The sequence below is a fragment of the Prionailurus viverrinus genome, chromosome X (assembly GCF_022837055.1).
Source record: "Prionailurus viverrinus isolate Anna chromosome X, UM_Priviv_1.0, whole genome shotgun sequence".
NCBI classification, from domain to species: Eukaryota; Metazoa; Chordata; class Mammalia; order Carnivora; family Felidae; genus Prionailurus; species Prionailurus viverrinus.
In genome coordinates, this window is record NC_062579.1 from 61,808,550 (window position 1) to 61,826,148 (window position 17,599).

General features: G+C 32.8%; 1 protein-coding gene across 1 annotated transcript in view; it reads left to right on the plus strand.

Moving 5' to 3' along the window:
- The window catches only part of CYLC1 (cylicin 1), a 77,929-nt gene that overhangs the window by 15,602 nt on the left and 44,728 nt on the right, over positions 1-17,599 (plus strand). Inside the window, 2 exon segments of the mRNA XM_047844012.1 lie at positions 9,443-9,496; positions 16,184-16,224. Of these exon segments, the coding sequence (XP_047699968.1) occupies positions 9,443-9,496; positions 16,184-16,224 (95 nt within the window).

The following is a 17,599-nucleotide window of genomic DNA, read 5'->3' on the forward strand; positions in this document are numbered from 1 at the left end:
GTACTATGTTGGATAGGAGTGGCCAGAGTGGGCACACTTATTTTGTTCCTAATCGTAGAGGAAGACCTTTCAACATTTCGTCCAGTAGAACTTAAGATGTGGGTTTGTCATATATGGTTTTTATTACATTGAGCTACATTTCCTTAATAGTCAATGTGTTGAGAGTTTTTACATGAAAGGATTTTGTATTTTGTCAAATGCTTATTTCTGCATCTATTGATATGATTATATGATCTTTCTTTTATTCTATTTATTTGTTATATTATATTTACCAATTTGATTTTATTTAACTGTCCTTCTATATATCATTTGTGTATCTACTGTCTGATTTTGCTTTGTGTTACTATTGGTCTTAAAGAAAATATCTTAATAAAGATAATAGTTCATTGTAAGCTGATAAGTACTTAACTTCAATTAAGTAGTGGTCAATTTACTACTGTATCATAGTATTAAAATATTCTGAATTTGACTATATATGACTTTTACTAATGTGTTAAATATATTAGTATATTTTGTATTAATTAATGTCCTTTAATTTCAGCTTGAATAACCTTTTTCAGCATTTCTTTAAAAAAATAGTGATTATTTATTTACTCCCTCAGTTTTTATCTGGAAAATTATTTTTCTCCCTTATTTCTGAAGGATAACTTTCCAGATAGAGTGTTTTTTGTTGGCAAGGCTTTGTTTGTTGTTTTTTGTTTTTTTTTCTCTTTCAGATTTTTGAATTTATCGTCATACTCTCTCCTTGTTTGCAAGATTTCTGAACTTTGATAACTCTTAGATTCTTTCTTTTTGTTGTATTCCATAAATTGTTTCAGCCTTCTTCACTTTTTTCATTATTTTTTTGTTTTTTTTCTGACTCAATAATTTAAAAGGTCTGTATTCTAATGCATATATTCTTTTCTCCTATTTGATCGATTCTATTTGATGTTTCTCTATTGCATTTTGCATTTCATTCGCTGTGTTTTTCAGATCGAGAATTTGTTTTTCCTTTTTTATGTTTTCTATCCTCTTTGTTAAACTATTCAATTTGCTTTTGTATTGTTTTTTTGTTGTTGTTGAATATTCTTTTTGTGTTTTTGTAGTTCATTAAGCTTCCTTAAAATAGCTATTTTGAATTATTTATTGGGTAAATCACAAATCTCCATTGGGTTGTGGTTTGTTACTGAAAAATTACTGTAATCCTTTTTTGGTGTCATGTTTCCTTGATGCTTTATGTTCCTTGAAATCTTGCATTTTTGTTTTCATATTTGAAGTAGGAGTCACCTTGTCCATTCCTTACTGACTGACTTCAAAAGAGAACCACCTTCCATCTTCTCTGCTGGGGATCCTGAGGTTCTCTCAGACATTCTATGGATATACATGCTCCATGCTTCTTAGGCCTTTTTGTGGTAGAATTCTTAAGTTTGAATTCTTCTCTGGATTTTGCCAAGCAATAGGCCAACTGCTGACAGCTTCCAATTTACTTTCCTAGAGGCAACACTAAAGCTCAACATTGTATTTCCTGGCCCACAGATTCATGCTAGGTTTATGTACATTCTCACTAGCCATTTGCCAAAGCTCACACTCTTCACCATCAGGAGTATTCACAGGCAGCCAAACACAATGTGTGAGTCTGTGTGGGTGAGGCAGTGTCATGGGTGCCCATGGGTCAATTTAGGGATCCATGTGCAAAGCATTCCCAGAAGCTCATGGGTAGGCTTCTTGATGGAGTCATTAACACAGTAGGATCCATATCCATTTAATGTCCTCTGAGAATTATATCTACTGCTCTCCCTGCCTCTTCATGCCCCTAGTCATGCTGCTCATGACTCAATACTCTGGATGTGATGAGATAGAAATTGACTTTTTTTTGTCATTTTCCCACACAGCTAAGGAAACTGGACATTCACACTTTCACTCTCCTCCATGGGAGAAATCAGAAGCTACACTTTTACTCACTTTTGGCAGTGAGCTGTGCTGCTTTTGGGGATGGGTGATGCTTATAAAGTCAACTCCTCCAATTGTCTCTCTTACTCTCTCTAAGCAGCCTTCTTTCTTTCTTTCTTTCTTTCTTTCTTCTTTCTTTATTTCATTTATTTATTTTAATGGTGTGCTATAACTTCACTTGAAACCAGGGCTTCTGCAAAGGCTTATATGTGAGTGACTGTTTAAGACAGTGTTGTCCAGGATATTTTGGAACATGGTTGAGAGGGGCTAATGGTGGCTCATGGGCTACTGCAGTGTTCACAGGTGGTACCAAGGGCTATCGCCACATACAAAGGTGGGCAAGACTCTTCCTGGATCCCTTAGTATATGGTACCAAATAAAAATTGGTGCGGCCATGGTGGAAAACATTATCGAGGTTCATCAAAAAATTAAAAATTGAATTACCATATGATTCAGTAATTCCATTCCTGGATATTTTCCCAAAGAATATGAAAAGACTAGTTTGAAAAAGCATATGCAACCCTATGTTTACTGCAGCACTATTTATAATTGTCCTAAGGACCTTAAGGACATTTGGGTTGTTTCCATATCTTGATGAAATACAAAAATAAATAAATAAATAACAAGTGTTGGGGAAGATGTGGAGAGAAAAGAACCCTCATTCACTGTTTTATTTCTTGTATTTTTGATTTTACCTATCCTGACAGGTGTGAAGTAAAATCTCATTGTGGTTTTAATTTTCATATCCCTCATGATTAATGATGTTGAGCTACTTTTCATACTGCTGTTGGTCATCTATATGTCTTTTTCTGAAAAAAAAAAAGTCTATTCATGCCCTCTGCCCATTTTTAATTGTACTATTTTTTGGTATTGAGTTGTATAAGTTCTTTATATGTTTTGGATACTAACCCTGTATCAGATATATTATCTGCAAATATTTTCTCCCATTTAGTAGATTATCTTTTAGTATTATTAATTTCTTCCTTTGCTGTGCAAAAGCATTTATTTTGGTATAGTCCCAATAGATTAATTTTGGTTTTCTTTCCTTTGCTAGAAGAGACATATCTAAAAAAATTTCTTTACAACTGATGTCAGAGAAATTCTGTTTTCTTCTAAGTGTTTTATTGTTTCGGGTCTCGCATTTTGCTCCTTAATTCACTTTTTTATTTGTGTGTGTGGAGTAAAAAAGTAGCCCTGTTTCAGTCTTTTGCATGTAGCTGTCCAGTTTTTCCAACACCACTTATTAAAAAGATCTATGTTTCTATATTTGTGCCAAGACCTTACTGTTTTGATAACTGTACCTTTGTAGTATACCTTGAAATCTGGAATCACAATACCTGCAGCTTTGTTTGTTTGTTTTGCTTTTTTCCTCAAGGTTACTTTGGCTATTTGGGGTGTTTTGTAGTTCCACACAAATTTTAGTATTATCTGTTCTAGTGCTGTGAAAAATGTTGTTGATATTTTGATAGGGATTTCATTAAATCTATAGATTTCTTTGGTTATTATGGGCATTTTAACAATACTCGTTCTTCTAATCCATGAGAGTAAAATATCTTTCCATTTGTTTGTGTCATCTTCAGTATCATTCACCGATATTTTGTAGTTTACAGAGTAGTTTTTCACCACATTAGTTACATTTATTATTTTATCATTTTTGTGCAATTGTAAATGGGATTGCTTTCTTAATTTTCCTTGTTGTTACTTCATTATTAGTGTACATAAAGGCAACAGGTTTCTGCATATTATGTATCCTGTGACTACAAAATTTATTTATCAGTTCTGGTAGTTTTTGGTGGAGCCTTTAAGGTTTTCTGTATATAATATCATCTTCAAATAGGGAAAGTTTTACTTCTTCCTTACCAATTTGGATGTCTTTATTTGTTTTTCTTTTCTGTTTGCTTTGTCTAGGACTTCTAGTACTGTATTCAATAAATGTAGTGTAAGTAGACATCCATGTTTTGTTCCTGACCTTAGAGGAAAAACACTCTAGTTTTTCACCACTGAGTATGATGTTAGCTGTGGGATTTTTATATATGGTCTTTCTTATGTTGAGGCATATTCCTCCTAAAACAGATTTTTTGAGACTTATTATGAATAAATATTGCACTTTGTCAATTTTTTTCTGAATCTACTGAAGTGATCATATGGTTTTTACTCTTTTGTTAAGGTGACACATCACTTTGATTGAGTTATGAATATTAAAATACCCTTGAAACCCGGGAATAAAGCACACTTGATACTGTATTGTTGGATTTAGTTTGCTAATATTTCATTGAAGGTTTTTGCATCTATGGTCATCAGAGATATTGGCCTGTAGTTTTCTTTTTTTGTGGTGTCTTTATCTGCTTTGTTTGTTTTTTTGTATCAGGTTAATGCTGGCCTTATAGAATATTTTTTTTTCTTTCCCCTTCTATTTTTTCAAATAGTTTGAGGGGTATTGGTATTAATTCTTTTTTGAGTGTTTGGTAGAATTTACTGTGAATACATCAGTTCTGCACTTGTTTTACAGGAGTTTTCTTTTTTTTTAATGATTCAATTTAATTGCTAGTAATCAGTCTATTTAAATTTTCTATTTCTTCCTGATTCACTTTTGGAAAGTTTTATGTTTCTAGGAATTTATCCATTTCCTTTAGGTTGTCCAATTTGATACCATATAATGTTCCATATTTTTCTTTTATAATCCTTCATATTTTTCTGGTGTTAGTTCTTATTTCTCCTACTTCATTTCTTATTATATTCATTGAGTCCTCCCTCATTTTTTCTTGTTGAGTCTAGCTAAAGGTTTGTCAATTTTGTTGATACACTTTGTTTCAAAGAAATAGTTCTTGTTTAATTTATCTGTTCCATTTTTTTAGTCTCTATTGCATTTATTTCTGCTCTAATTATTATTTTTTCCTTTATTCTAATGGTTTTGGACTTTGCTCTTCTAGTTCTTCTAGGTTTAAGGTTAGGTTGTTTATTTTAGACTTTTCTTGCTACTTGAGGTAGGCCTGTATTGACATAACCTCCCTCTTAGAACGGCTGTTGCTTCATCCCTCAATTTTTGTTTTTACTATTTTGTTTTCATCTTCATTTGTCTCCATGTATTTTTTTTTATTTCCTCTTTGATCTCTTGGTTGACCCATTCATTGTTTAGTACCATGTTATTTAGCCTTCATGTATTTGTGTTCTTTCCAAATTTTTTCTTTGTGATTGATTTCTAGTTTCATAACAATGTGGTCAGAAAAGATGCATATGATTTCAGTCTTTTTTAACTTACTGAGAGTTGTTTTGTGGTAGAACATCTGATTTATTTGGAAGAATGTTTCATGTGCCCTTGAAAAGAATGTGCATTCCACACGTTGGATAGAATGTTCTGAATCTGTTAGGTCTATCTAGTCCAATGTGCAATTCAAAGCTCCTGTTTCTTTGTTGATTTTCTGCCTGGATGATATATTTACTCCTGTAAAGGTGTGTTAGAGTCCCATACTATTATCGTATTATTGTCAACTTCTTCCTTTATGTCTGCTAATAATTGCTTTATGTATATAGGTGCACCTATTTTTGCTGCATAAATATTTCAAATTGTTATATCTGTTTGTTGGATTTTTGGCTGTAACACTATGTTGTGTCCTTCTTTGTGTCTTGTTACAGTGTTTGTTTTAAAGTCTATTTTTTTCTATACAAGTATTGCTACCCAGTTTTCTTTTTATTTCCATTTGCATAGTAAGGGTTTTTCCATTCTTTCACTTTCAATATGTATGTGTCTTTAAGTCTGAAGTAGGTCTCTTCTGGGTACAATATAGAGAACCAAAAGTGGTTCTTGCATTTTTATCCTTTCATTCAGCATGTGTCTCTTGTTTGTAGCATTTAGGCCATTTAGAATCAAAGGGATTACCAATAAACGTATAATTATTTCAGTTTTGTTGTTTCATTTTTTTTTGTATTTTTTCTCTGTTCCTTTCTTCTCTTTTATTTCCTCTTGTTTGGTGGCTTTCTTTAATAATATGTTTGGATTAATTTTTTTTCTTTTTTTTCATCTCTATACAGATTTTTCATTTGTGGTTACAATTAGCTCATATATAACTTCTCATGCATATAACTGTCTATATTAAATTGATGGTTACCTAAATGGAACCCATTCTGAAAGCACTAAATTTTTATTTCCCCCATGCACACATATGATATCATACTTTGAATCCTTCTATTTTGTGAATTTTGTGACTGGGTTGTATATATATATAAAACCGTTTTACTGCTTTGGAGCTTTAACTTCCTTCCTGTTTTTTTTTTTTTTTAAAGTTTGTTTCTTTTGAGAAAGCATGAGCAGGAGATAGAAAAAGAGGCAGAGAGAGAATACCAAGCAGGGTCTGTGCTGTCAGCTCAGATAAGGCTCCATCTCATGAACCATGAGATAATGACCTGAGCTGAGATCAAGAGTCAGATACTAAACTGAGTGAGCCATTCAGGCACCCTATGTTCATAGTTCAACCAAAATTCTATTTGTGACTACATAGGTATTCTCTAAGATGATGTTACATTTTCTCTATTGTGCTCTCCACTTCCTTCTGAACCCTCATCAACACTTTTAATGTCCGTATTTTACCAATAGTTTGTTTATTACGTATTCTTTAAGATGATATAGGCTTTTTCTATCATGCTCCTCACTTCTTCCAGAGTCCATCAGAGGAGTCTTTAACACTCATATGTGTACTAACAGTTTTTCCAAGGCAATATAAATCCCTTTAGCCTTTGCCCATATCCCAAATCTAAATTTACTTCCACATTTTTAGGTATTTGTTACAGCAGCACCCACACCCACTACTGGTACCACGATTTGTATTAATTATTATTGCTGTGAGAAAATGCCACAAATTCAGTGGGATAAATAATACAAACACATTTGCTTACATTTCTGGAGGTTATAGGTCTGAAATCAGTTTTACTTAGGCTAAAATCAAGGTGTCAGCAAGGTTGCTTTCTTCTAAAGTCTTTGAAGAGGTAACCAATTTTCTTGCATAGTTTTAGCTTCTAGTGACCACCTGAGTTCTTTGGCTTGTGTCTCCTTTCCCCTTCTTCAAAGGGAATCGTTCCAATCTCTGTTTTCATCATCAGATTGCCTTATCGCCCTCTGGTTTTCTTGTTTTCCTCTTATAAGAACTCTGTTGAATACATTAGTGTCTTGCTGGATAATACAGAATAATTTCCTGATTTCAAGGTTCTTAACCACATATGTACAATCCCTTTAGTCATATAAGATGACATTCACAGGTTCCAGTGCTTCAGATATGGACATTTTGTGAAGTTATTTACCAGCCTTCCACAGTACTCAATATTTATTAGTTGAATGAATACATGAATGAAAATAACATCATAATTTCTTATTCAAATTTGAAGAATTGACTTATTCAATTATCAAGGAATAGAATTTCAAGAAAAATAATGAATTAAATAAAAGTAGAGAAAAATAGTTAGCAGTTATGTTTATAAAAAGAAGATTTGAAGAAAAGGACATATAAATGGAGAAGGAAAAATAATTTTGAGAGCAGGATTTCATTCCAGAACAAATAAAACAAATTAAAATAGCTTATTATATTAAAAGGTATACTATACGTGAAAGTGCATTTTAAGCACTCTAAAACACTATAAAAGCACAATAAACATACTGTTATTATTGTTATTAATATTGTTATGACTACCATTTCTTTAAAAATATTTTATTATGATGTTCAAAGAAGAAATATGTCTTTTATCTACTTTTTTCTTTACATTTCCTTTTTTTTGGAAAAAGGAAGAGTGGTACAGTTAATACTCATTGGATAACAGAAGGCTTACATGTCATTCTATTCCATTAGGATTATAGATTTTTGTGTCCTGTTTAAGAAACACTCCACTGTTATTAAAATATTCTCCTATGTTACCTCTGAAAACATTTTGTTTTACTTTTCAGCTTTATGTCTATAATACATCTAGTACTAATTTTGGTGTGTAAAGTGAGAGAAGGACCAATACTCACATCTTGTCCCTTTGAAGATATCAAATTGACTGGTACCATTTGTTGAAAATACTCTTTCCCCAGTGCATAACAATTTTAGTATAATTCATGTGACCATATCTTTATAGACATCTTTTTATATTTCCTATTCTGTTTCAATGGTTATTTGTTTTTGTGCCAATACTACATTGTCTTAACTGTTGCCATTTTATCATAAATTGATATATTGATATTTGGCAATGTATAATTTTCCTTTTTTTTTCAAATTGTCTTGAATATTCTTGGCTCTTTCATTTCCATGTAAAATTTAGAATCAACTATCAGTTATAAAAAATGTCAAAAAATTTTATTGAGATTATATTCAATCAATATATCAATGTGGGAAGGTGTGTTATACATACAATATGGAATCTTTCAATTCCTGAAGATGGTATATATGTCAATTTATTTATGTTTTATTTAATTTATCTTAATATTGGTTTACACCCTTCATTATAGACATTTGGAAGATATATTTTTAGATTTATTCCTAAGTGTTTGGTACTCATGATGTTATCATATAAATGGTATATTTTCTAATTATATTGTTGTGTATAGAAATATAACTTATTTTCACAGTTAATCTTAGTATATAGCAATGTCACTAAATTCATTTATTAATTCTGATTGTGTCTCTGAACATCTTACATTTTCCATGTAGACAGTTGTGCTGGCTGCAAATAACAATTTTATTTCTCCTTTTACTATTTTTAGGCTTTTAACTTATTTTTTCTTGCTTTATTGCATAGGCTAGGACCTCTATTACAATGTCAGATCGAAGTTTACTAGTGGACACCCTTTTTATTCATCAGTTTAAGAGGAACGCTTCTACTTCACCATTGAATATTACATTTATTCTGGTTTCCTATAGATTCTTTTTACCAGGCTAAAGAAATTTCTATTTCTTATTTGCCAAAAATTTTCCATAAATGAATTTTAGATATTCTTTTTTGTAAGTCTATTTATTTATTTATTATTTATTTTGAAAGAGAGTGACAGTGTGAGCAGGGGAGGGGCAGAGATGGAGAGAGAAAATTGCAAGCAGGCTCCACACCACCATTGCAGAGCCCAATGTGGGGTTCAAACTTATGAACCATGAGATCATGACCTAAGCCTAAATCAATAGTCAGACGCTTAACCGACTAAGCCACCCAGGCTCCCCAAATATTAGGTATTCTCAAAGACTTTTTCTGTATACTGAAATGATCACATGACTTTCCCTCCTTTATTCTAATATGTTAATGTGGTGAATTTCAAATGTTGAACTGACTTAAAATAAGACTCATTTGGTTGTGATATAATATGCTTTCTATGTGTTGAATTTAATAAAATGTTTAAGCATTTTAGAATCTATATTTATAAAAGATATAAGACTAATTTTATTTTCTATTAATGACTTTTTCAGATGTTGTTATTAAGGCTATTCTCTTCTCATAGAACAAGTTGATAAATGTTCCCTTTTTCAGAAGAGTTTATGAATAATTGTTATTTATTCTTCAGATTTTTGGGAGAATTTATCAATGAAGACATCCATACCTCAAATTCTTTATGTCGGTAAGTTTTTAATTATCAAGCTAATATCTTTAGTATACATACAATAATTTATATTTTTCTATTTCAGCTTTAATATGTGTTCTTTTTAAAGGAATTTTCTTATTTCACCTAAATTTTCAAATTTGCATGCATAATTTTTTTTGTTTTCTTTTCACCTCTGTTATCTTTATTTTTTAATGTTTATTCATGTATTTTGTAAGAGAGAAAGAGGGAAAGGGGTGGAGAAAGAGGAGACAGAGAATCACAAGCAGACTCCACACTGTTAGAAAAATGCTCAACACAGAGCTCAATCTCATGAACCATAAGATCATGACCTGAGCTGAAACCAAGAGTCAAATGTTTAATTGACTAAGCCACCCAGATGCCCATGTTATCTTTATTTTTTTTTCTTCCTACATATATATTGGCTTCAATCAGCTGTTCTGTTTCTAGTTTCTTGAGATGGATATGTAAAACATTTGTTTTCAGCTTCTTTTATTTTCTGATATATGAATAAAGCTATAAAATTCTTAGTAATTCTTTGCATCCATTCATATTTAACTATTACATTTTTCTTCATGATATACAAAATATATTTCAAAATATTTTCTAATTTTAATTGTTATTTACTCTTTAACACATATATATTATACTGTTAATTTCCAAATATTTAGATTTTTCAAAATTTTCTTTTTGTTATTGATTTCTAGCCTTATGCAACTGTGGTCAGCAAATATATACCATACAATTTCAGTACTTTGATATTTGTTGAAACAATTTATGGTACAGTCTATAGTCACTTTGGTTAAATATTCCATGTGAACTTGAAAAGAATGTGTACTTTGCAGTTGTTTGGTGTAGTGTCTTCATATGTCATTTTGTTAATAATGTTATTCGAATTGTCTATATCTCTACTTATATATTTTATATAATTGATCCTTTAGTTACTAAAATACACATACTAAATGTTCCAGCTGTAATTGTAAGTTTGCATATTGCTTTTAGTTGTATAACTTTTTGCTTGTGTATTTTAGTTATGCAAGTGAGTACATGCAAATTTAGACTTGTATTTTCCTATAGGATTGACCCATTTAGCATTATAAAATGTTGCATTTATCTTTATTTATGTTAAAATTAACTTTGTTTGACATTAGTATAGCTTTATGAGCTTACTATCCTTTAGTGTGTACACAGTACACTATCTCCACTAAAACATTAGTCTTTATGAGTTCTTTTATTTTGGTATATCTTCTATAATCCACTGAAAATGTTTTGTCTCTTAGTTTAATTTGTCATTTTAAGATTTATAATCATGTAATTTTATTTATTTTAAATATTTATTTTTAATTTTAATTCCAGTATAGTTAATATACAATGTGATATTAGTATCAAGCGTACAATATAGTGATTCAATAATTCTATACATTAACAGTGCTCATCATGATAGGTATATTATTAATCCCCCTTAACCTATTTCATCCATTCCCCAAGCCACCTCCCCTTTGGTAACCATCAGTTTCTTCTCTGATGTCTTCCCCCAGCCTACTTCTTGAGTCACTGTTGGATTTGCATGTGTAGTTATCTTCCCCTCTCCACAGGCCAGGAATCACTTTGGAGTGGTGCTGGCTCCTAGTGAGGCTGTTTTTTGGCATTTCTTTCAATGGGCTGTAGACAAGGGTATATTGGAGGCGTAAGGTCCAGAGGAGAACATGGGGTCTGGAAGCACAGTGCCAGAAAGTTCTGCACACTTCTGCTAAAGGGGGCTGCAGCTACCTGGAAAAACTGCTGAAGCTTGGATGTCAGGGATGTTTCTGCAGGAGCACACAGGGTTGGGGAACACTACAAGCAAATGAAGTGGCAAGTATGCACTGTGCTTTCTCCTGTTGCCCTTGAATCTAGGTTAGGGTGTGGGGGAAGGAAATGGTACCTGCCAGCTCTTTTCTTCCTGGAGAAGTTCCCCAAAGATCCCTGCCCACCTAGGGCATTCTCTGAGATTAGTAAATAAATTTCCTTCATGCACACTCCAAGTGTTTTCAAAACTGCTGCTTCTAAACGACATCTCAACAGGGCTGTTTGTTGTGCTGTATCTTTAGTGGCAGAGACTCTGCCCTCCTAGCTCTCCCAGAACTGAGCTCCCCCTGGCTTTTTGTTTGTTTGTTTCATGTTTTTATTAAAATTCTAGTTAGCCAATATGCACTGTAATATTAATTTCAGGAGCAGAATTTAGTGACTCATCATTTACATACAATAATACCCACTGTTCATCACTTTGAGTGCCTTCTATAATACCCATCACCCATTTAGTCCATCCCCCGCACACCTCCCCTCCAGCAACCCTTTTTATTCTCTATAGTTAAGAGAGCCTCTCTCTCTTTTATTATTATTATTATTATTACTATTGGTCCCTGGATTTTTAAAGTTCCAGTATTCAGTCCCCCTGATTGTTAGGCTTCTCTGGTTTTCAAAGCCAAATATTATGGTAATTTGTTTTCCCTGCGTGGGTCCCTCCATGCCTGAGGTGCCTAGGGTGGATTCTGGTCTTCAGTTATCCTCCCAAGATGTTTTTGTGTGTAGAGACCTAGGTGCCTTCACTTGTACCCACTTCAGTTTCAGCTGTTCTGCTACGGCACCCTCTGCATGGAGAGCTCAGGGACCTCCTGACTGCACATTACATCAGCTCCAGCCACCCTGCCAGGCACCTCCTGCACAGAGTGCTCCAGAACACCATGGTTTACACCCATTTCAGCTTTATCTTACTAGGGTGGCCTCAGTGTGTAGAATGCTGAGAAAACCCTGCTTGCATACACTTTTAGTTGTCCTGACAGGATGCCCACTACTTGGAAAGCCCCAAGACACTCAGTCCATGCCAACCATAGCTCTAGCCAGCCAGGAAAAGTCACCAACAACATAGTCTACATAGAGGATAACCATACACAAGACCATTCCTTCAGTTTAGAAAATGTCAGTGATCTTCCTAATCCATAGAAACAAACACAGAAAGTCAAGCAAAATGGAGACACAGAAGAATGTTCTCCGAAAGAAAGAAAGAAAGAAAGAGAAAAGAAAGAAATAAAAGAAAGAGGAAAAAAAAGAAAGAAAAAAACTTCATAAAAACAACTAAATGAAATAGGTTTAAGCAATATGACTTATAAAGAATTTATTTTTTTTATTTTTTGATTGTTTTTGTTTCTTTTTTTTAATATGAAATTTATTGTCAAAGTGGTTTCCATACAACACCCAGTGCTCATAACAACAGGCGCCCTTCTCAATACCCATCACCCACCCTCCCTTCCCTCCCACCCTCATCAACCCTCAGTTTGTTCTCGGTTTTTAAGAGCCTCTTATGCTTTGGCTCCCTCCTTCTCTAACCTCTTTTCTTCTTCTTTTTTTTTCTTTTTTTTCCCTTCATGCCTTATAAAGAATTTAAAGTAATGATTATAAAGATACCAGGCTGTAGAAATGAGTGGAAGAACTCACTGAGATTCTCAATAAAGAAACACAACATATATAATATACCATAGGCAAAAGACCATCTGTTCAATAAGTAGTGCTGGGAGAACTGGACAGCTACATGTAAAAGAATGAAACTGGATCACCTTTTAATAGCAAACCTAAAAATAACTCAAAAGGGATTAAAGACCTAAAATCATCACAATCCTAGAAGATAATACAGGCAAAAAATTACTCTTATAATACAGGCAATAATTACTCTCATAATAAAGGCCATAATTATTCATACATCAATCATAGCAATATTTTTTCTGGATATGTTTCCTAAGGCAAGAGGAGCAAAACCAAGAGTAAACTATTGGGGCTTCATCAAAAAAAAAAAAAAAAAAGATTTTCCACCACAAAGGAAACTATCAGCAAAACAAAAGGGCAGCCTAGTGAATGGGAGAAGACATTTGCAAATGATATACCTGATAAAGGGTTAATATTCAAAATATATTTAAAATGTATACAGCTCCACAGAAAAAAAATCAAGCAATCTGATTGAAAAATGTGCAGGGAATGAGAATAGCCATTTTTTTTAATTTAAATTCAAGTTAGTTAACATACAGTATTGTCATGGCTTCCGGAGTAGTACCCAGTGATTCATCTCTTACATATGACATCCGGTGTTTATCCCAAAAAGTGCCCTCCATAATACCCATCACCCATTTAACCCATCCCTCCAACCACTTCCCCTCCAGTAACTTTCAGTGTTTTCTTTGCATATGAGTCTCTTATGGTTTGCTTCCCTCTGTGTTTTTATCTTATTTCTCCTTCCCTTACCGGATGCTCCAAAGAAGACATTCAGATGGCCAACAGACACATGAAAAGATGCTCAACATCAATAATAATCACCGAAATGCAAATCAAAACCACAATTAGATATCACTTTATAACTTTTAAAATGGTTAAAAGACATGAAGTAACAATTAGTTTTGACAAGAGAGAATGTGGAGAAAAAAGGAACCCTTTCTTGTACCTTCTTGGTAGGAATGTAAATTGGTATGGCCACTGTGGAAAACAGTATGGAGGTTCTTTGAAACAATTAAAAATTAAAATACCACATGATCAAATAATTTCACTGATGGGTATTTACACAAATAAAACAAAAATAATAATTCACAAAGATATATGCACACTTATGTTAATTGAAGCCTTATTTACAAGAGCCAAGATATGGAAACCACTAACTTTCCCATGAATAGATCAATGGATAAGGAGGTTGTGTGTACACATGCAGTGGAATATTATGCAACCACAAGAAAAATGAGATTTTATTTTATTTTTTAAACAATTTTTAATGTTTATTTTTGAGAGAGAGAGAAAGTATGAGCAGGAGAGGAGCAGAGAGAGAGGGAGACACAGAATCTGAAGCAGGCTACAGAGTCTGAGCTGTCAGCACAGAGCCCAACATGAGGCTTGAACTCACAAATCATGAGATCATGGCCTGAGCTGAAGTTGGATGCTTCAGCGACTGAACCACCCAGGTGCCCCCAAAAGGAAGAGATTTTAGACAGCATGGATGGACTTTAAGGGTGTTATGCTAAGTGAAATAAATCAGACTGAGAAAGTCAAATACCATATAATTTCACTCATAAGTGGAATATCAAAAAAAAATTAATAAAAACAGAATCAGACCTATAAATGCAGAAAACTGATAGTTGACATTTATGGGAATAAAAGGCATAGCATAAGAAATATAGTTAGTTATATTGTAACAACAATGTATTGGGATGGATAAGGCTACACTTGTGAACATAACAATATATAAACTTGTTGAATCACTATTTTGTACAACTGAAACTAATGTAACATTGTGACAACTATATTCAAATGAAAAAAATCCTCAAAGTGTTACTATTGAAGGATTATTAATAATAGTATTTATAATAATCATAATCCATAGTATAAATTTAATTGAAGTATTTTAGTATATGTTTATTGATGTTAATAATGCAAACTGTGTTTGTTTATTACAATATTGAATAATACATAAGAAGTACATAGTATTTTAACATGTTTTAAAATTGATGTTACTTTAAAAAAATGTTTATTTCTTTAGAGAGAGAGAGTGCACACAATTGTCGAAAGGCAGAGATAGAGAGGGAAAGAGAGAATCTCAAGTAGGCTCCAAACTCAGTGAGGAGCCTGATGTGGGGCTTGATCTCACAAATGTTATATCATGACCTGAGCTGAAATTGAGATTTGGACTATCAACAGACTGAGCCATGCAGGCATCCCAAAATTTATGTTACATTTTATTGAAGTATAGTTGACATGCAATATTATATTAGTTTTGTGTGTACAACATAGTGATTCAACAATTCGGTACATTATAGAGTGCTCACCATAATAAGTGCAGTTACCATTTGCACTATAATACATTGTTAAAATATTATTGCTTATATTCTTTGTGTTATACATTTCATCCCTGTTATTTATTTTATAATGGAAAGTTTGTACCTCTTAATACTCTTCACCTATTTTGTTCATCCTATCATCCTCTTCCCCTTTGGCAACCACCAGCTTGTTCTCTGTACTTATGTGTCTGTTTCTATTTTTGTTTATGTGTTCATTGTTTTCTTTTTTGATTCCACATAATAAGCAAAACCAGTATTTTTTAAAAATAGTATTTTTAAATACTAAATTAAAAATAGTATTTTTAAATACTAAAAAATAGTATTTTTTATTTCTGTATCTGATTTATTTCACTTCACATAATACGCTCTAGGTCCATTCATGTTGCTGCAAATGGAAAGATGTAATTATTTTTTTAGTTGATTATACACACACTACATCTTTAGCCATTCATCTATGCATGGACAGTTAGATTGTTTCCATATCTTAGCTATTGAAAATAAAGCTGCACTAAACATAGTGGTTCATATATCTTTTTGAATTAATGTTTTTGCTTTCCTCGAGTAAATACCCAAAAGTGGAATTACTGTATGATATGGTACTTCTATTTTTAGGTTTTAGAGGAAACTCTACACTGTTTTCCACAGTGGTTGCACCAGTTTATATTCCTACCAACAGTGTGCAAGTGTTTACTTTTCTCCCCATCCTCACAGATACTTATTATTTTTGTCTTTTTGATGCCAGGCATTCTCACTGGTGTATTGTATTGTATTATATTATATTATATTTATTGATGTATGACTACTATTAGTTATTATTAACTATAGCACAAATTTAATTGAAGCTTTTTTTTAACAGGCAAGAAGTAAACATCAGAATGTATGTTAATTCCATATCAAGTAAGAATTGAGTCTTTGAAATTCAATATTACTTAGATCATATTCAAAGTTATTTTGGGGACAAATAACTTTTGTTTTTTTGGAACAAATAACCATTCAAAGCAGTAAAGCATAAAGTGCCCTATATCTCTTAAAATTTAAAAGAACCTATATGCGTGTGTATGTGTATATGTGTGCATTGAAATATATGTGTGTTTGGGGCGCCTGGGTGGCTCCGTCGGTTGAGCAGCCGACTTCGGCTCAGGTCATGATCTCGCGGTCCGTGAGTTCGAGCCCCGCGTCGGGCTCCGTGCTGACAGCTCAGAGCCTGGAGCCCGTTTCAGATTCTGTGTCTCCCTCTCTCTCTGCTCCTCCCCTGTTCATGCTCTGTCTCTCTCTGTCTCAAAAATAAATAAACGTTAAAAAAAAAATTTTGAAATATATGTGTGTTTAAAGTATTTCTGATCTTAATGTAGGTTTGTAGTAGCTATTTTAAAAGAAAATATTGGGACGCTTGGATGGCTCAGTCAGTTAAGTATCTGACTCTTGATTTCAGCTTAGGTCATTGTCTCATCGTTCATGGGATTAAGCCCCATGTCGTTCTCTGTGCTGACATAACAGAGCCCGCTTGGGATTCTCTCTCTCTCTCTCTCTCTCAAAATACATACATAAGTGAGTAAATAAATAAATAAACTGAAAAATGAAATATTTAGTTTGTTCTTCCTCATTATAACAACAAATCTTAATTACATAAGTTTCCTTTTATTTAAAAATCACAATTACAAAGCCCAAAGTAGAGATAAATCACAATTACAAAACCCAAAGTAGAGAAGAAATATAGTCAAAATGACGAAAGTGGACATACAATTTTGTTGAAAAGCTACAACTTAAATAAATTTTTCCTTATATATTGAGCTGATATCTTCCTGCACTGATACAACTTTTACCCACTGGAACTAGTTCTCCCCTCAGGAAATACATAAAGTCTCTAACATTGTGACCAAGACCACGGACTCTGAGCCAAATTACCTGTTTGAATCTTAGCTCTTCCCCATTATGAGTTTCAGCAAGCAGTTTAACCTCTCTCAGTGCTTCATTTTTGTATATCTATAAAATTGAAGCAATTATAAATTTTATTATCTAACTCAGTGTTGTGTGAATTAAACGTGCTTAAAACAGTCTGACACATAGTAAACACTATATGTGTTAGTAGTTGTGGTTATACTGTTACTATTACTATTATACTTTCATATAACAGTTATTTAAATATTTGAATATAAGGATCACATCCTTCATTAATCTCCTTATATCCGGGAGAACTATACTGAATTACCTCACTATTTCTTCTTTTGATGTTAGAACACCCAGATGGTTTGATCACTTTATTCTGGATGTG